This window comes from Diachasma alloeum, unplaced genomic scaffold (assembly GCF_001412515.2).
Source record: "Diachasma alloeum isolate Michigan unplaced genomic scaffold, Dall2.0 Dall_scaffold_00417, whole genome shotgun sequence".
Classification (NCBI taxonomy): domain Eukaryota; kingdom Metazoa; phylum Arthropoda; class Insecta; order Hymenoptera; family Braconidae; genus Diachasma; species Diachasma alloeum.
In genome coordinates this window covers 183,958-197,785 of record NW_021680556.1, presented here as the reverse complement: position 1 = coordinate 197,785, position 13,828 = coordinate 183,958, and the positions used below count along the sequence as shown (strand labels likewise).

At 36.1% G+C, this 13,828-nt stretch overlaps 1 protein-coding gene across 1 annotated transcript in view; it reads right to left on the bottom strand.

Moving 5' to 3' along the window:
• The window catches only part of LOC107042103, an 87,653-nt gene extending 74,524 nt beyond the window's left edge, over window positions 1–13,129 (bottom strand). Inside the window, exons 1-2 of the mRNA XM_015262982.1 lie at window positions 13,114–13,129; window positions 12,273–12,418 (exon numbers count right to left, since the gene is read on the bottom strand). Of these exons, the coding sequence (XP_015118468.1) occupies window positions 12,273–12,418; window positions 13,114–13,129 (162 nt within the window). The remainder of the gene's footprint in view (window positions 1–12,272; window positions 12,419–13,113) is intronic.
• Window positions 13,130–13,828: the final 699 nt, after the last annotated feature.

Genomic DNA, 13,828 nt, shown 5'->3' with positions numbered 1-13,828 from the left:
CCCCCCAATGGTGAGCCCACACTTTCTATTGTCCCTAATTATCATATGAAGATATAATTGTAAACTATTCAGAATCAATCCCTGGACGACAGTCCCCTTTTGTTCACATTTTAGAGTCGTCCCCTGTCGTGTGTACAAACCTCACCTGGCCTTAACCATTCCCTAGCTAAAGATAAAAGGCAGTCTTTGTATCTTTGTATAGAAGTGGTGTAAAATTCAAGGAAATATAGAGTATTATTGGTATTGTAATTAGCCTCCCGTGTCTCATTCAACTGATCGCCCTGATCGCTTCTTTCAGATATAAATTAATTAAACTAATCCTTGGACAATAATACCTGGTAATTATTAATCATATTATTTATTCGGCAATAAAGTCCCCTGTTTCAATACTTGAATCAAGCATATTTTATTCTTGAATCAGGTTTATGCATATACTCTTTTCTGGTATAAAATATACTCAATTCAAATATATTTTTTTCCGTATATAATATGGTAAGAATTTTTAAGAAGTTTTCTAGAAATTTCAATTAAAAATCTATCTATTTCATAATTTGGATCTGCCTCTCCATCTACTTAAAACGAACAAGGGAACCTCGCATAATTAATCCAAAATGTAGTTTCAGGATAGAACAACTTCCACGAATGCAATCGATTCTAATGCGTACCCGTAGTGGAGCTAAACACAACAAAAAAACGAACATTTTCCTTCCTGAGGGAATAATATTGTTTCATTTACCCAAATGAACGCAGCTATTTTCCGTTTCATCCATCCGCTCGCTAAAGTTTTGTAGATATTGTATTATTATCTCAACAAAGAACTAGCCATTTCCAATCATTTCAACGTTACGTATATAAAATAATAATGCACATTGGAATCTCCCAGGAACGGGCCAGCAGTACAGCGAAAACAAACATTTCATTCATTCAGCGGATATTGCCCGAAGCGGTTGCATCCTGGGATCCACATGGGATTTCGTTATCACAATGTTTAATTTATTACTACGTGATATCCTCGCTGTGGTAACGATTGTTAATAAGATGGTTACCTAAACGATTATTAAAGCCATGAAATGTCACTTCCATTAGCTGGGAAATTCGATAAGGCTCGCGCATTCTATAAAATGTTTGCTGGAGCTACTTTTAATGGTTGTCTGGTAGATTACCTTAATGTTAAATAAGTTATCTCTACATTGTTGATGGCGGGGAATAAACAGAGCGTGAGTACTAATTTCATAGAATCAACTCTTTAGGGTGAAAAGGAATCTTTTTGTTGATCAACTGCTCGTCTTTGTAGGGGTGTAATTAGTGATTCGCTTCATAGCTTTATCTTGCTGAGAGGCGGAAATGTAATTTATATTTTCTGCACTGCCCCTCATTTATCGTCGACTGGAAATTGGTATTTTATACTTCCCAAACGTATAAAAGTAATAATCACTGCAGAAGAAGTTGAGGAACTTCACAAAGTTAGAATACATTTTTGATTATTCATGTCGGAAATATTTCAAAAATGTGGTAGAAGTGAAAAATCAACAGAAACGGTTGAATTTTATAAAATTTGAAATCTCCATAAAAGATGGCTTTTATTGTTCAGGTATTTGTGAATCTCACGTTCTAACAGTCAGCATTCCAGCATTTTGCATTTTCGCATTCCGAAATTTGAGGGGAACGGATTTTCTTCTAGCGTTGAGAACATCTCATTGAAAATAAACGAAATGCTTGAAAATTGTTACCCGAAGGCAAATACGAAACAACCCTTTTTTTAAATTAATTGTCCTAGTTACGAAATCAGAATTACATGAATGAATCTAGAATCAAATGGAATCGATACTAACGAACCGTTATTCTCCGAATAAAGAAAATGCTCTTAATGGATGTCTGGTAGATTACCTCAATGTTAAACAAGTTATCTCCACATTGTCGATGGCCGAGAATAAACAGAGCGTCAGTACTAATTTCAGAGAGTCAACTCATTAGCGTGAAAAGGCGTCATTTTATTGATCAGCTGCTTGTCTTTATAGGGCTGTAATTAGTGATTCGCTTCATAGCTTCACAATTTTCTATACAAAAGATTTTCTATGTTGCTTATTGTAAAGATTCAGACATGTCAAGTCGGCTGTCTTTATTTTCTTGAGTCAAAAAGTGTGGCACCCACTTTGTTCCTTTTCGTATCTTTCTCATTGCGTTTAAGGGATAGGAAACGGTCTGTTGAGTTACTCCAAGGTGTTTTGTAAGTTGTTTTTCCGTCTGGCAAGAGTTTTCATCCAGCAACGCTTGCAGTTCCTGATCATCCACCCTTACAGGGGCACGTTCACGGTCACTAACATCGAAATCACCTTCTTTAAATCGCTTATACCAATACTCACATGTATTTTTAGATACAATGTTGTCCCCAAGAACCGAACAAATCGATTGACATGCTTTCCTAACAGTTTTTCCTTGATGGAATTCATAGCGAATGCAGTGTCTAATAAATAGCTAATCGGTCTGCATGTTTTATTCACAGAATTTAAGGTTATGTTTATGACTCCCTCATGTTTTGATACTACATAACAAACCCCACCATATCATATGTAAGCGATAACTTTGAATTACTCTCATGACACGGAATCGAAGTATCCTAAAACTTATTTGTACACCTAATACTTCAACTTACAAAAGTGAACATCACTGCATAAAAATGTGAGGAACTTCACAAAGTTTTAATAAATTTTTGAAGATTTATGTCGGAAACATTTCAACGACATCAAGCACTCAATCTTATAGAAATTATTTTTAATTTCTCGATGCTGATCCAGTAAAATGAACACACAAACAGACTCTTTCTTTTCATATCAACTATTTGGTACATAAAAGGTAAACACTTGGCTGAAGGCGCCCTGACAATAGCCAGTTGCAAGTTCCTTGGAACTTGGAATAAATTCCGATAAAAGTAATAAATAATATTTCAAAGATGTGATAACAATGAAAGGGAAACAAAAAGGTTCAATTTTATGAAATCTGAAACCTTCATTTTTTATTGTTCAGGTATTTATGAATCTCACATTCTAGCAGTGAGCATTCCACCATTCTGCATTTTCGCATTTCAAAATTAGAGAGGATCGGATTTTGTTCTAGCGTCGAGAACATCTCATTGTCGTAAAAACATCTAGGAGAATAAACGAAATACTTGAGAATTGTTACTCGAACGCAAATACGGAACGACCCTTCTTCATAATTAATCGTTTTAGTTATGAAATCAGAATGACATAAATGATTCCAGAAAATTAAGCAATAGTTGCACTTGAATTTGCAATTTTGTAAACTTGAATTCAATTTAACATCAAATCGTTCATGGAATCTGTCATTCAGGTTCGGAATTCAGAATAATTGGTTTTTCAAGGTGAGATTACCATTCATATTTCAGTGACATGTAGCATTTTCAAATTCATTGCGAAAATTGAACATCACATCCAACTGAATTTTTAGTGGATTCAAAATGCAGGGAAATTGTTGCTTGAATTTTCAAATCATTTAATACTTTCTATTATCATATGGACCTGAAAATTGCAATTCCATTGAATACTTATGAATTCAAATGATTTTTGAATAGGGGAGGGTAGGGTAAAACGGACCAGGCGGGTAAAACGGACTGCTAGGGCAAAACGGACCACTAACAGAAAATTGATAATTTTTGTTGTTTTTTCTTTCCTTCAAATCAGGAACACTGAATGTATTGAATTAAAAGTGAGTTTCAGGATCATAACCGTTACAGGGGTTTTGTAGACAACAAGTCTCGTTGAGTCGCAATTTGATGAGGTTTGCTAATCACCTCAAACGACAAATGACTTTGAATTTTTGCTTGTGCTTCCATTCGGAAGCAAAAACTATGAAAAGAATCAAAAAAATTATCAATTTTCTGTCAGTGGTCCGTTTTGCCTTAGGGGTCCGTTTTGCCCGCCTGGTCCGTTTTGCCCTACCCTCCCCTACCAAAACACGTAAATTTCGTGTTCACGAATCATTGTTAAAAATTTGAAAATTTTTAATTTGAAATTTCAGGAGTAATTTTCTAACAATGTTATCGTTGTTCTCCGAATGAAGAATCTTGAGGGAACAGAGAGATTCTCTTCCCTGATTCTGAATACAGAAATTGAATGAAGAACAGGAATAGTTTCCTCAAGAATACCAACGAAAAGAATCCAGATCAAAAGGGGGTTGTTTAGTTAATTAGTAATAGTTTTAGGGTCATCGTCGTAAACCGTACCCACAATTCGAATTTTCCGGCGACGTTAACAAGAAATTGTTATTTCCGACTGTTCAGAATTCGCACTAGGTCTAGTGGTCTGCAGTGGGAGTTGGGTTGAAAGGGTTGAGGTTGTGTGTGAATGTAGGATGAAAGCACTTGTAACACAATTTTTGAGCCCTGACGCAAACCGTTTATTTTGCGGGAATGACCCGACTTCCGTGGTGATGAAATGGACAAACAATGAATTAACCGAGTAATAATTTAAACATGTAAAATGAAGAGAAAACCGAACTATTCACAATCAATGAATGAACGTGTTAACCGTGATAAACTGTAAATGTTAAGAACCGTGAATTGTTGTGAACGCCGTAGTTAACTGTTTTAAACCGGTGAGTAACGAAATTTATAACTGATGGAAAACGTAACGAGTTGAACCAAACTTTGCAAAACCATTACAAATACTGAGGAGCAAGAGGTCGTACGGGCCTGTGAGTAGCCCCCAACGACTGATTGCTACCGAGAAATGCCGAAGTTCTACGAATGTTAAATCCCCGAAATATGTGTATAAAAATTCATAGTAACAAACAAAAGTTATGTTCAGTTTTGTTCACCGACAAACTATCCAAACCCTGGCTAATTATCCGACGAAGAAATCAGACTGTGGGCTAGAAGGAATCACCGGACTTCGAAAGAATTCAAGGTATAAAGACAGAAATTAATAATAAATCTCAGAAAGCCAAAAAAAATAGGAATTAACGAATACGTCGAACCCGTGTTCTAATTTTCTTATCAGAATTCTGGATGCTGAGCAAAGAGCAACACAAAATGATGACAGAGGAAAACAATTTCTAGACATTATACGAAAAAGTTTCGTTACAAAAATTATATCCGGACTGTCGGCATGGGGTTTTTATACTTATGTGGTTGGCCATCCCTCGCCTCCGGCTCGGACGCTAACTCCACACGAGTAAAAAGCCCCATACTAACAGTCCGGAAATGTACTAATCCTTTGATGCAACAACTCGGAATGGGTTTTTTGTCTTCAAATGCATGAATGTAAAAATGTAATTTCTGCGAAATTACGGAATGTAATAATGTGATAATGTGATTATAGAAGCTCCAGATACTTCGCGACTGGAATTTTTTGAGATGAATCTTCATTATATGGATAATATTACATTATTAAGTACACTGAGAGAAAAACGACGGAGTTCTCAAACAAGTCTTGCTTGTGCCTAGAAAATAGTTTTTTGAAAATGATCAAAAAAGGATTTTTTTTGTGCCAAACATGTAGAGAGTGCGCCGGAATGAAAAATTTTTGTCGCAAAAATAGATTTAGTAGTTCAAAAAAAGTTGCATTCTCGGTACACGCAAGAAATGTCATTTCTAGCACTACTCATTCGGTATTCGATACTCCGATACGTATTTTACTCCCGAAAAATCTTTGTTTTATGCGTAACAAGGAACCCTTAAATGAAACAATAATAAAATGAACCCTTAAATGAAACAATAATAATCATATGATAGTAATCGTGTAACTTAGGGATAAAATATCACTCATTTCTATACCGAAAAAAGTTTTGTCACAAAACAGCCTGTGATAGAAGGATTTGTGGTGACTTGTCCAGGTAATCAAATTTGTGATCGTTTGTTCGGTAATCAACTGTACCCGTGATAAGTAGGGGTGATACCGATGTTGAATCTACCATTTATTGGAAATCTCAAAGCACAATTCTCTGAATTTTCCTTATTTTCATTCATTTTCTTGGGATAATTTATTTGAAATTTACAATTCTCATTGATTATATCATTAAATTGTGAATTTTCTGCGGAATTTCTTGAAATTTCAGTGGAACATTCTGTCGTTTGACTCTTCTATACAACTTGAATCTTTTGTTTACTAATTTTGTTTTTTTTTTGTGAAAGTTTCTCCATAATTAAAGCAGCTGTACCCTTACGCCTTGAGTCATTGAATGTTTTCCAAAAAAAATCTAAAAATTATTGTTTTCATGTCTAAATTATTTAAATGAATTATAGAGGTCATGAACAAGAGAATTATTTCGTTATTCAATTTTTCCAACTGGAAGTATGAATCAACAGTTCGTCAATTGACTATATTCTGAAAATACTTGTGGCAACACCGTACGATTATGTGACAGGTGCAAGACGAGTGGCATGAGCGCCATATCCATTTCCATTGTTATTCAAATTTCTATTCAACCGTTTAATTTATTACTAATCGATCAACTAGCCTCGTCAATTCCGTTATTTGTATGGATAACATCTAAGACTTAGTGTTCACGACGCTGGCCTTGTGGGAAATCTATCGTGGTCATGGGTGAAACCAATAAGACCGGTGGTATTGTATGGACCCCCTACCTACCCAGGTGATATGATAGGTCTTGTATTGTGGAAATAGAGGGGAGATTCCGGTTCCCGTGGCGCTGCATTTTGACAATTGATTCTCGTAGTATTTTGGATGAAGAATACGCGAAAAATACGAAAATAATACATTACGCAACTAGTGCGGAAAGCAGGCGGTTACTACTAGTGATACCGCCTGCTGTCCGCACGTGTTGCGTATACTATTTTATATGATAAGTGCGTGATGAAGTTAGAGAGTGTAGAGGGGGGGGGGCGAGTGGGGGGTGTGGGGGGCAAAGCCCCCCACGAGAAAAGGGGGTCCAGGGGGCGAACCCCCCCGGGGGGGGGGTTGGGGAGGGGCCCTGATTGACTTCCCCACTGAAGAAAAAAGATCACATTTATTTAAAAAAATAATTATTTATTTAAAAAGTATGATTGAAAAATTTCATTTTCGTTACTGAATTCTCAATGACTTATCACTAATTTCTAGAAATCAATCACCAAATTTCAGTGAAGTTTCGGTGAATTCTGTGACATGTCTCTGAAAAGCAAAAATAATTTTTCTCTGTGTTTCCTTGACATTATTTTGATCATTAGAATTCAGTAAAGCCCTTAAGTTACAGTATTTGATCGAAGAAGGAGTTTTTGGCGATCCTGCTGTTACTTCATTGGAGAATATTTCATTTCCATTGTCTTCAAATGTCACATCACCAATCAACTCCTCCTTATCAGTAAATAAATCCTCCTCACTGCCTAACTCTTCATCACTATCAGGAATTATATGATTTTCGCTCATTTTATCTGCTTCGAAAATCACTTTTTCATTTTTCAGTCATTCCATGTATTCACTATTCGGAGGTTAGATTTCCTTCCTTGTTATTGTCTTTTAATAGGTGATGCGCATGCGCGTCATGCGTTATTTCGGGTTTAAGTGGAGTGTGGGTAGGCGCTCGAAACCCGCTACTTTCCAGTTGACTATAGTCAACTGAAACCCATGCGGTTACACGCGCGTATTATATAAAAATTATATTTCTAATATGCTGAAGATATCACACTCATAAAGCCCGAAATTACCATTTTCTTTCGCTCCAGCACAAAAACCGGAATCCTGTCGAAAAAAGTCATCGAAAAAAGACTGAGAATAAAAATTATCAGTCAAAAACGCACTCAATTAAGGCAGTATCACCCCTGTGACCCTAGGGACTCTTTTTTTGTGAACCTTGCGATCCTCCTGACTTTTATGAACCTAGCGACTCTTTTTTGTAACCCTCTCTAGTGGCAAAATCCAAAATTATAGCGTAACATACCTGATCAGAATCTGATAAGGTAACCTGATCAGTGTCTGATCAAGATCGGACTAAAATTTCCACTCGGGCTCTCTTGTAATCCTTTCGATTGACCCTCCTGTTATAGCTCTTCTTCTGCACGAAAATGGATGAAAGTAGAATTTTTTGAATATTTTTCTCATATTCCTTACCCAAAATACCTACGGCGCCACGGAAGCCAGAATCCTGCCCATAACAATATTATAATTCGATTTGGTAGATATTATCACAAGGAATATTTTGACGTCAAAAATTCAATTCCGTCACGTAGTTGTCGAGATATTGAGGATAAAATTTTTTGAGAAATTGCTTCATCTCGGAAACTACTTGACCGATTCAGCTGAAATTGCGCCCAAAGTAATACCAATTATGTGACGGAATTTCAGATTTTTATCTTTACGGGACCGAACGCGCGCTATAGCGCGCTGTAATTGTAACAATCATAATTGAAAATCTCAAAATGAAATTAATCGTGAATTAAATTTGCCACCTCAGAGGACTGGAACCAATGAAGAATAAGCCTGACAGACTTGCGAGATATCGATAGATATCGATTTTAAGTGTATGTTCTTTTTAGAATTGGAACTTTAGTCCTTTTTCTGTGAAGATTTATAAAAATTTTCCGGAAAATTCGCACACACATCCAGACATACATACACCTGTTTTCTAAAAACATCAGATCTTCACGGTTCATGACATTCTACGTTATTTCCAGACAAAATTTAAAGTTCATTAACATTATCGATTACAAAGCTTCCATTCGGAAGCAGCAGTACACTACCGGTGTAGGAAATTTAACTGTACAGGAGGATAATTTTTGCATCTATAGATGTGTTTTTATTAACGGAACGAATCGTAAAATATTCTTCAGAAATAGGCATTTTTTCCTTGAAATACATTACCTTTCGTACAGTAATATTTGCCACGATTTTCTGGGTAATTTTTCACCAACTTTTTAGTTCGTGTTTCTAACGATAGAGCTACTTTAAATTGACTTCGCCTCATCACATCATCTAATCCTTCAATAGAAGTAAAACTTGCAAATTGTTTCCGATCGTTCAGCACTGGGAACCACCGATGTTTCAGAGTGCCAACCAAACAGCCATTACATAATTAATCCCCGAAGTAGTTCAGTATTCCATGACGAATGAATAACCGTTGATTCGAAGTGCGAGAATAATTGAACAATATCATTAATAATACACAATGCTTTCAGCCATCCGTTAAAAACGTATTATACCCCGGTGATGAGTATGGCCACCGAGGTATAGAAGCCAGTCCAAAACAGCTAATTGAATTCCTAGTACAACTGGTCGTGCCGAAGCGGTTTCTGCAAATCGAAATGCTGTAGTATTGTCGCACTGCGTTGTTTGGCCCAGTTGAAATTCTCATACGACGAAGGACGAAGGAGAGGGGAGGTACAGTGTGCAAGTACTTCCGTGGGCCACACCGAAATTCTCTCGTTTGTAATTCCCCGGAGGGTGTACAGAAACATTCCCGAATACTATTGGCCAATTCGTAGTCCAATGTATATGTCATGGGGACAGTTGAGGACGATTGTATTTGCAGATCAGTTAGCAACATCCTATCTTGTTTACAGTATGTAATGAGGCCTAGGCACTTTAACAACGTATTTTGGATTAATGACTGACAGGTATTAGGAAGGGTTTAATGTGAATTCAATGGGTGGCGGTTGGGATAACGGAAAAAGGGGCCACTGCTTGCTATAGCAAATTCAATGTCCTCTTTTAGCAAACTGGAGAGCTAATCGGTGACAATTAGGAAGCATTTGGAGGAGATTATCGGACATTCGGATGGGACAATGAATCGTATGAATGGGTATAACTGCCCCTATAATGATGGTGGACAATCAGTTTTCTCGTTCGAGGGCTTCACTTGATTCCGGGTTTCTCAATGCGTTGGACAATGGTTATGGAAGGATAGAAGTGAGGTAGGAGGGGTGACTTCCTTTGATGCTACTATGAACCCTCTGTCACGAAGTTATTGGGAATTCGGATGCCATTCGACGGAGGTTATTAGTCTGATGTATTACAGTGTCAGTAATACATCAGTACTTGTGTTTGCATTATGAAAGAAGGATATTCTTGGATGGAGAAGATTTGATTGAATTATTGCACGGGGAAAAATCACGGGAAAAACTGTGTGACAACTCCTGTAATCACGTGGCAGAGTGATTTTTCATGGAAATTTGGGAATAAACTGTCAGACGAAAGGTGCATATTTCCTCTAAATATTGAAGTTTTTTTCAAGTGAAACATAATTTTAATCGAAGGAGTAATATTTGCGCCGTGTGTTGTATCGTTGAATCGAAAATTTTCTAATGCTTTAATAGTGATAAATACAGACGAGAATGGATTGTTTTCTTTCTTAACGGAAGCTTTGTAAACGTGATTCTTCGAAATGTCATGAAACATGAAGAAATTATGCTTTTAAGAAATGTCTGTGTGTATGTATTGTTAATTCTTCTCAATAAAATATAACACCAGTTAAATTAAAGGCTGGATTTCATTGGGACACAACGAAAAGATCTGTTTTATGAAAGGAGTCGAGAATAGTGAAGTAAGAATCTAAAGACAAAAGTATTTTAAAGTAAAAGGGTTTATCTGAATACGTACTTCAGCTTGTGCAGTTTAACGAAGGGCGGAGCACGCAACCGTAACTACGTATATGTGGGCCGGAACTGTATTGATAAGTTTAGAATAGTTATCGCAAAGACGCTGAAATTCCAACTTCTTAGAGGTACTAGTGAGACTCAAATTTGTGGTAAATTTCAGCTCCATCGATATTCCAACGATTCATTTTTTTCCCTAAGAATACTCATTATAATAACCTATCATAATACACAGAGAGAAAAGTTGGATAAAAATGACCTAGACAATCTTGACAAATTTTACTACACGAATGGTAATCGTGGAGCGAAATGTAATTCAATGAAAAAATACTGGTTTTCAGTGGACATCTTACAACTTTCTCGGTACACTGTTAAAAATTTTTGTCTGAGTATTCTGTTGAAATTCAGAAAAAAATTGAAAATTCATGTCATTTTGTTTCTGAATATTCATGTTCCACCGAAAATTCAATCAAGTTGGGAAATTTCCATCTCACTCCCACTGAAAATTTATGAATTTCCGTGAATTCTACTTAAAACTTGAAATTTCATGACCATTTATTCCCTAAATCCGATTCCATGTTATTCTCATGAGATTTACTATAATCATCCATGAAATTGCAAAAAAATTCTAACAGTGTAAAACAAACATCTATGGGTGCAAAAACTATCCTTCTGTATACTAAAATTTGCCACACAGATAGAATATTTTCTTTCTTTCACCCATCTGAAGGTCATAGGAACGGAAGGAAGTGAATTCATACCAAACGAGCTCGGTAAAAATCATTCTCCGTTACAGAAAAATTATATGAAAAATTGGAGTAATTATTCACGTTCACTGGGATAATTTTCGGTGGAATGCAGGGTAAATTTTACAATTTCGATACAAATGACCCTCACGTTCAGTAAATTTTCCCGGGCCAGCAGAGTAAAATTAAAAATATGACTCATTAAAGTGTCTAATATCATAGAGGCAAAGGGTTTTTGTAAAAATATCCGATCAAGTGAATTTTTTTTTGTTTCTTATCGCTTCTAATCTCCTGTAGCAGTTTTCTAGAGATGGATTTTTGCGTTTCCAATTAAGAGTCATCTATTTGAAAATAGACTACTCTTAATTGAAATAGTATATAGTTGAATATGGAGTTGAATCAAGAATTCCCTATTCTTTATTCAGAGAAGTAAAGAGTTTTGAATTGGACAACTTTTCTTTTCCGTGTGCATTTTTGTGTTTTTATTTCCATCGTTAAGAGGATCTAGAGTTTCCTCGACACTTGACTCCCACAATATGGCTTCTTCAACAGTTCTCTAGGATTCCACGTATATTCCATGATAAAATAGTGAGATCGTAGTCTCGATATTGCTCACTCTAGCATGTGCGTGCCTCAAGGTAGTATCATGCTCCGTGAATAAAACTGTCTAACGTGCATTTGTGGAGATTATTTCCCCCTAGAACGACCCATTTATTCAGTATAAAGTGATTTTCCGAATAATTTTCCTGATTATCGACTGCCTCATTCATAGGGAACTTAGTTAATAGATTTTTTTCACGCACGTGGGGTGGCACTTATCCGATAATTTTATAAGGGATCCGGTAATATTTCTAAGAAACTCTGTCCCCTTTCGAGTGGCCTGAAGAGGTATCTTCGAACACTCATCATTATTCGTTGGTTCATCATTTATTCGACAATTTCGCACACTGACCCATATGCTGTGATAATATTTGAGTACTCACCGCATCATTGTGATTCCAAAATATATATGCTGGTGGCTCTGGGCTATTGAGAACGATGCATGTGAGGTTAATCGTACTACCGTGATCGATGTACAGGTCTGGCCCCCCCAGAATTTCCGTTGTTGGTTCTGTAATTGAATTTTTCACTCATTAGTTATGCAATATTGGTCCATTTGTATGATTATTATCGATTTTCAGTTATGGAATTGGTTGTTCATTTAATTTCATGGGATTTCCGTCAGATTTAGGGTGAACATTACACACGAAATTATTTGTGTAGTGATGTTCAGAATAATTGAATTGTTTCAAGTGGAGTTCTGTTTAAAGTATGATAACATGTTTTGACAAAATTCGGACGTCGTCGACCTTAAAAACGAGATTCACTCCATTTTATAGATAGTTTGAGGCTGATGTTCAATTTTTTTTGGAAAATCTTTCTAGCACGTTTGTTTTTCGTGAAAAAAATGTTGAAGTATTAAAAAGTGGCTGAAAAGGGCAATTTAAAAAAATTATAAAAAAATGAATTAAGATGTAGTTTTTCCCAGAAACAATACAATTAATTAATGAAAATGTAATTTGTTTAGTGCATTTGGATTCATCCCAATTCGTTGAGTCAAAGTGAGTGGAAAAAATCTCGACCAAGTCCAAATTTCATATTTTTTCTTGTAAAATTAAATGATCGAAAGTTGGTTGCGCACACTCTAATGCGTGCCAATCTCAAATTTATCTACACACGTGTGTTAACCATGTGCGTTAATCGTTTTATTTTCCAACTTTATTTCAGCTACTAAACCTCTCTACAATTGAGGGTGACTTCGAATAAGAGCAATTAATCGGTTACCTTGCAGGAAACTCATCTTCAAACTTTATGTTAAGTCCAGACAAGGTCAACACATGAGTGTAGATAGTTTTAAAATTGACGGACATCAAATTGTGTGTAACCAACTTCCAATCATTTGTTTTTACAAGAAAAGTCATGAAATTGGGACTTTTTCCGGATTTTTTTCACTCGTCTTGACTCAATCAATTGGGATGAAATCAAATCAACTGAACAAATTGCATTTTCATTCAGTCTTTTTTTTTTGGAAATAAATACGTCCAAATTCATTCTTTTACCAATTTTTCAACTTGTTCATTTTCACCATTTTTGAACATTTCGACAGCTCCGTGAAGTGGGCACCCCACTTGGTTGGATTTGAATCAAAATTTCATAATTGATAGATTTTGAGCTACTCGTGATAGTAGTAACGTTTTTCTTGTTTGTAGTTTGAAATTGAGCGTCCAATTCGTTTTTGAAATACAGTTAGGAACTATTCCATAGTTAGAGTTGGAGTGACATTGGATTCTCGTCTGCAATCGTTTGTAGTTGATTGTAGTTTTGGAATTTTCGGAATCGGAAATCAACTGAGCGTCCAATCGATTTTTGGAGACCAAGTAGGAACTGATTGAAAGCTATAGCCAGAATGAGCTCGGATGCCTGTCTAAAATCGTTTGTAGTTGTTTGTAGTGCTCACAAATTTCCAATGCACTGAGAAAACGGGGTGGCAGACAGTTGA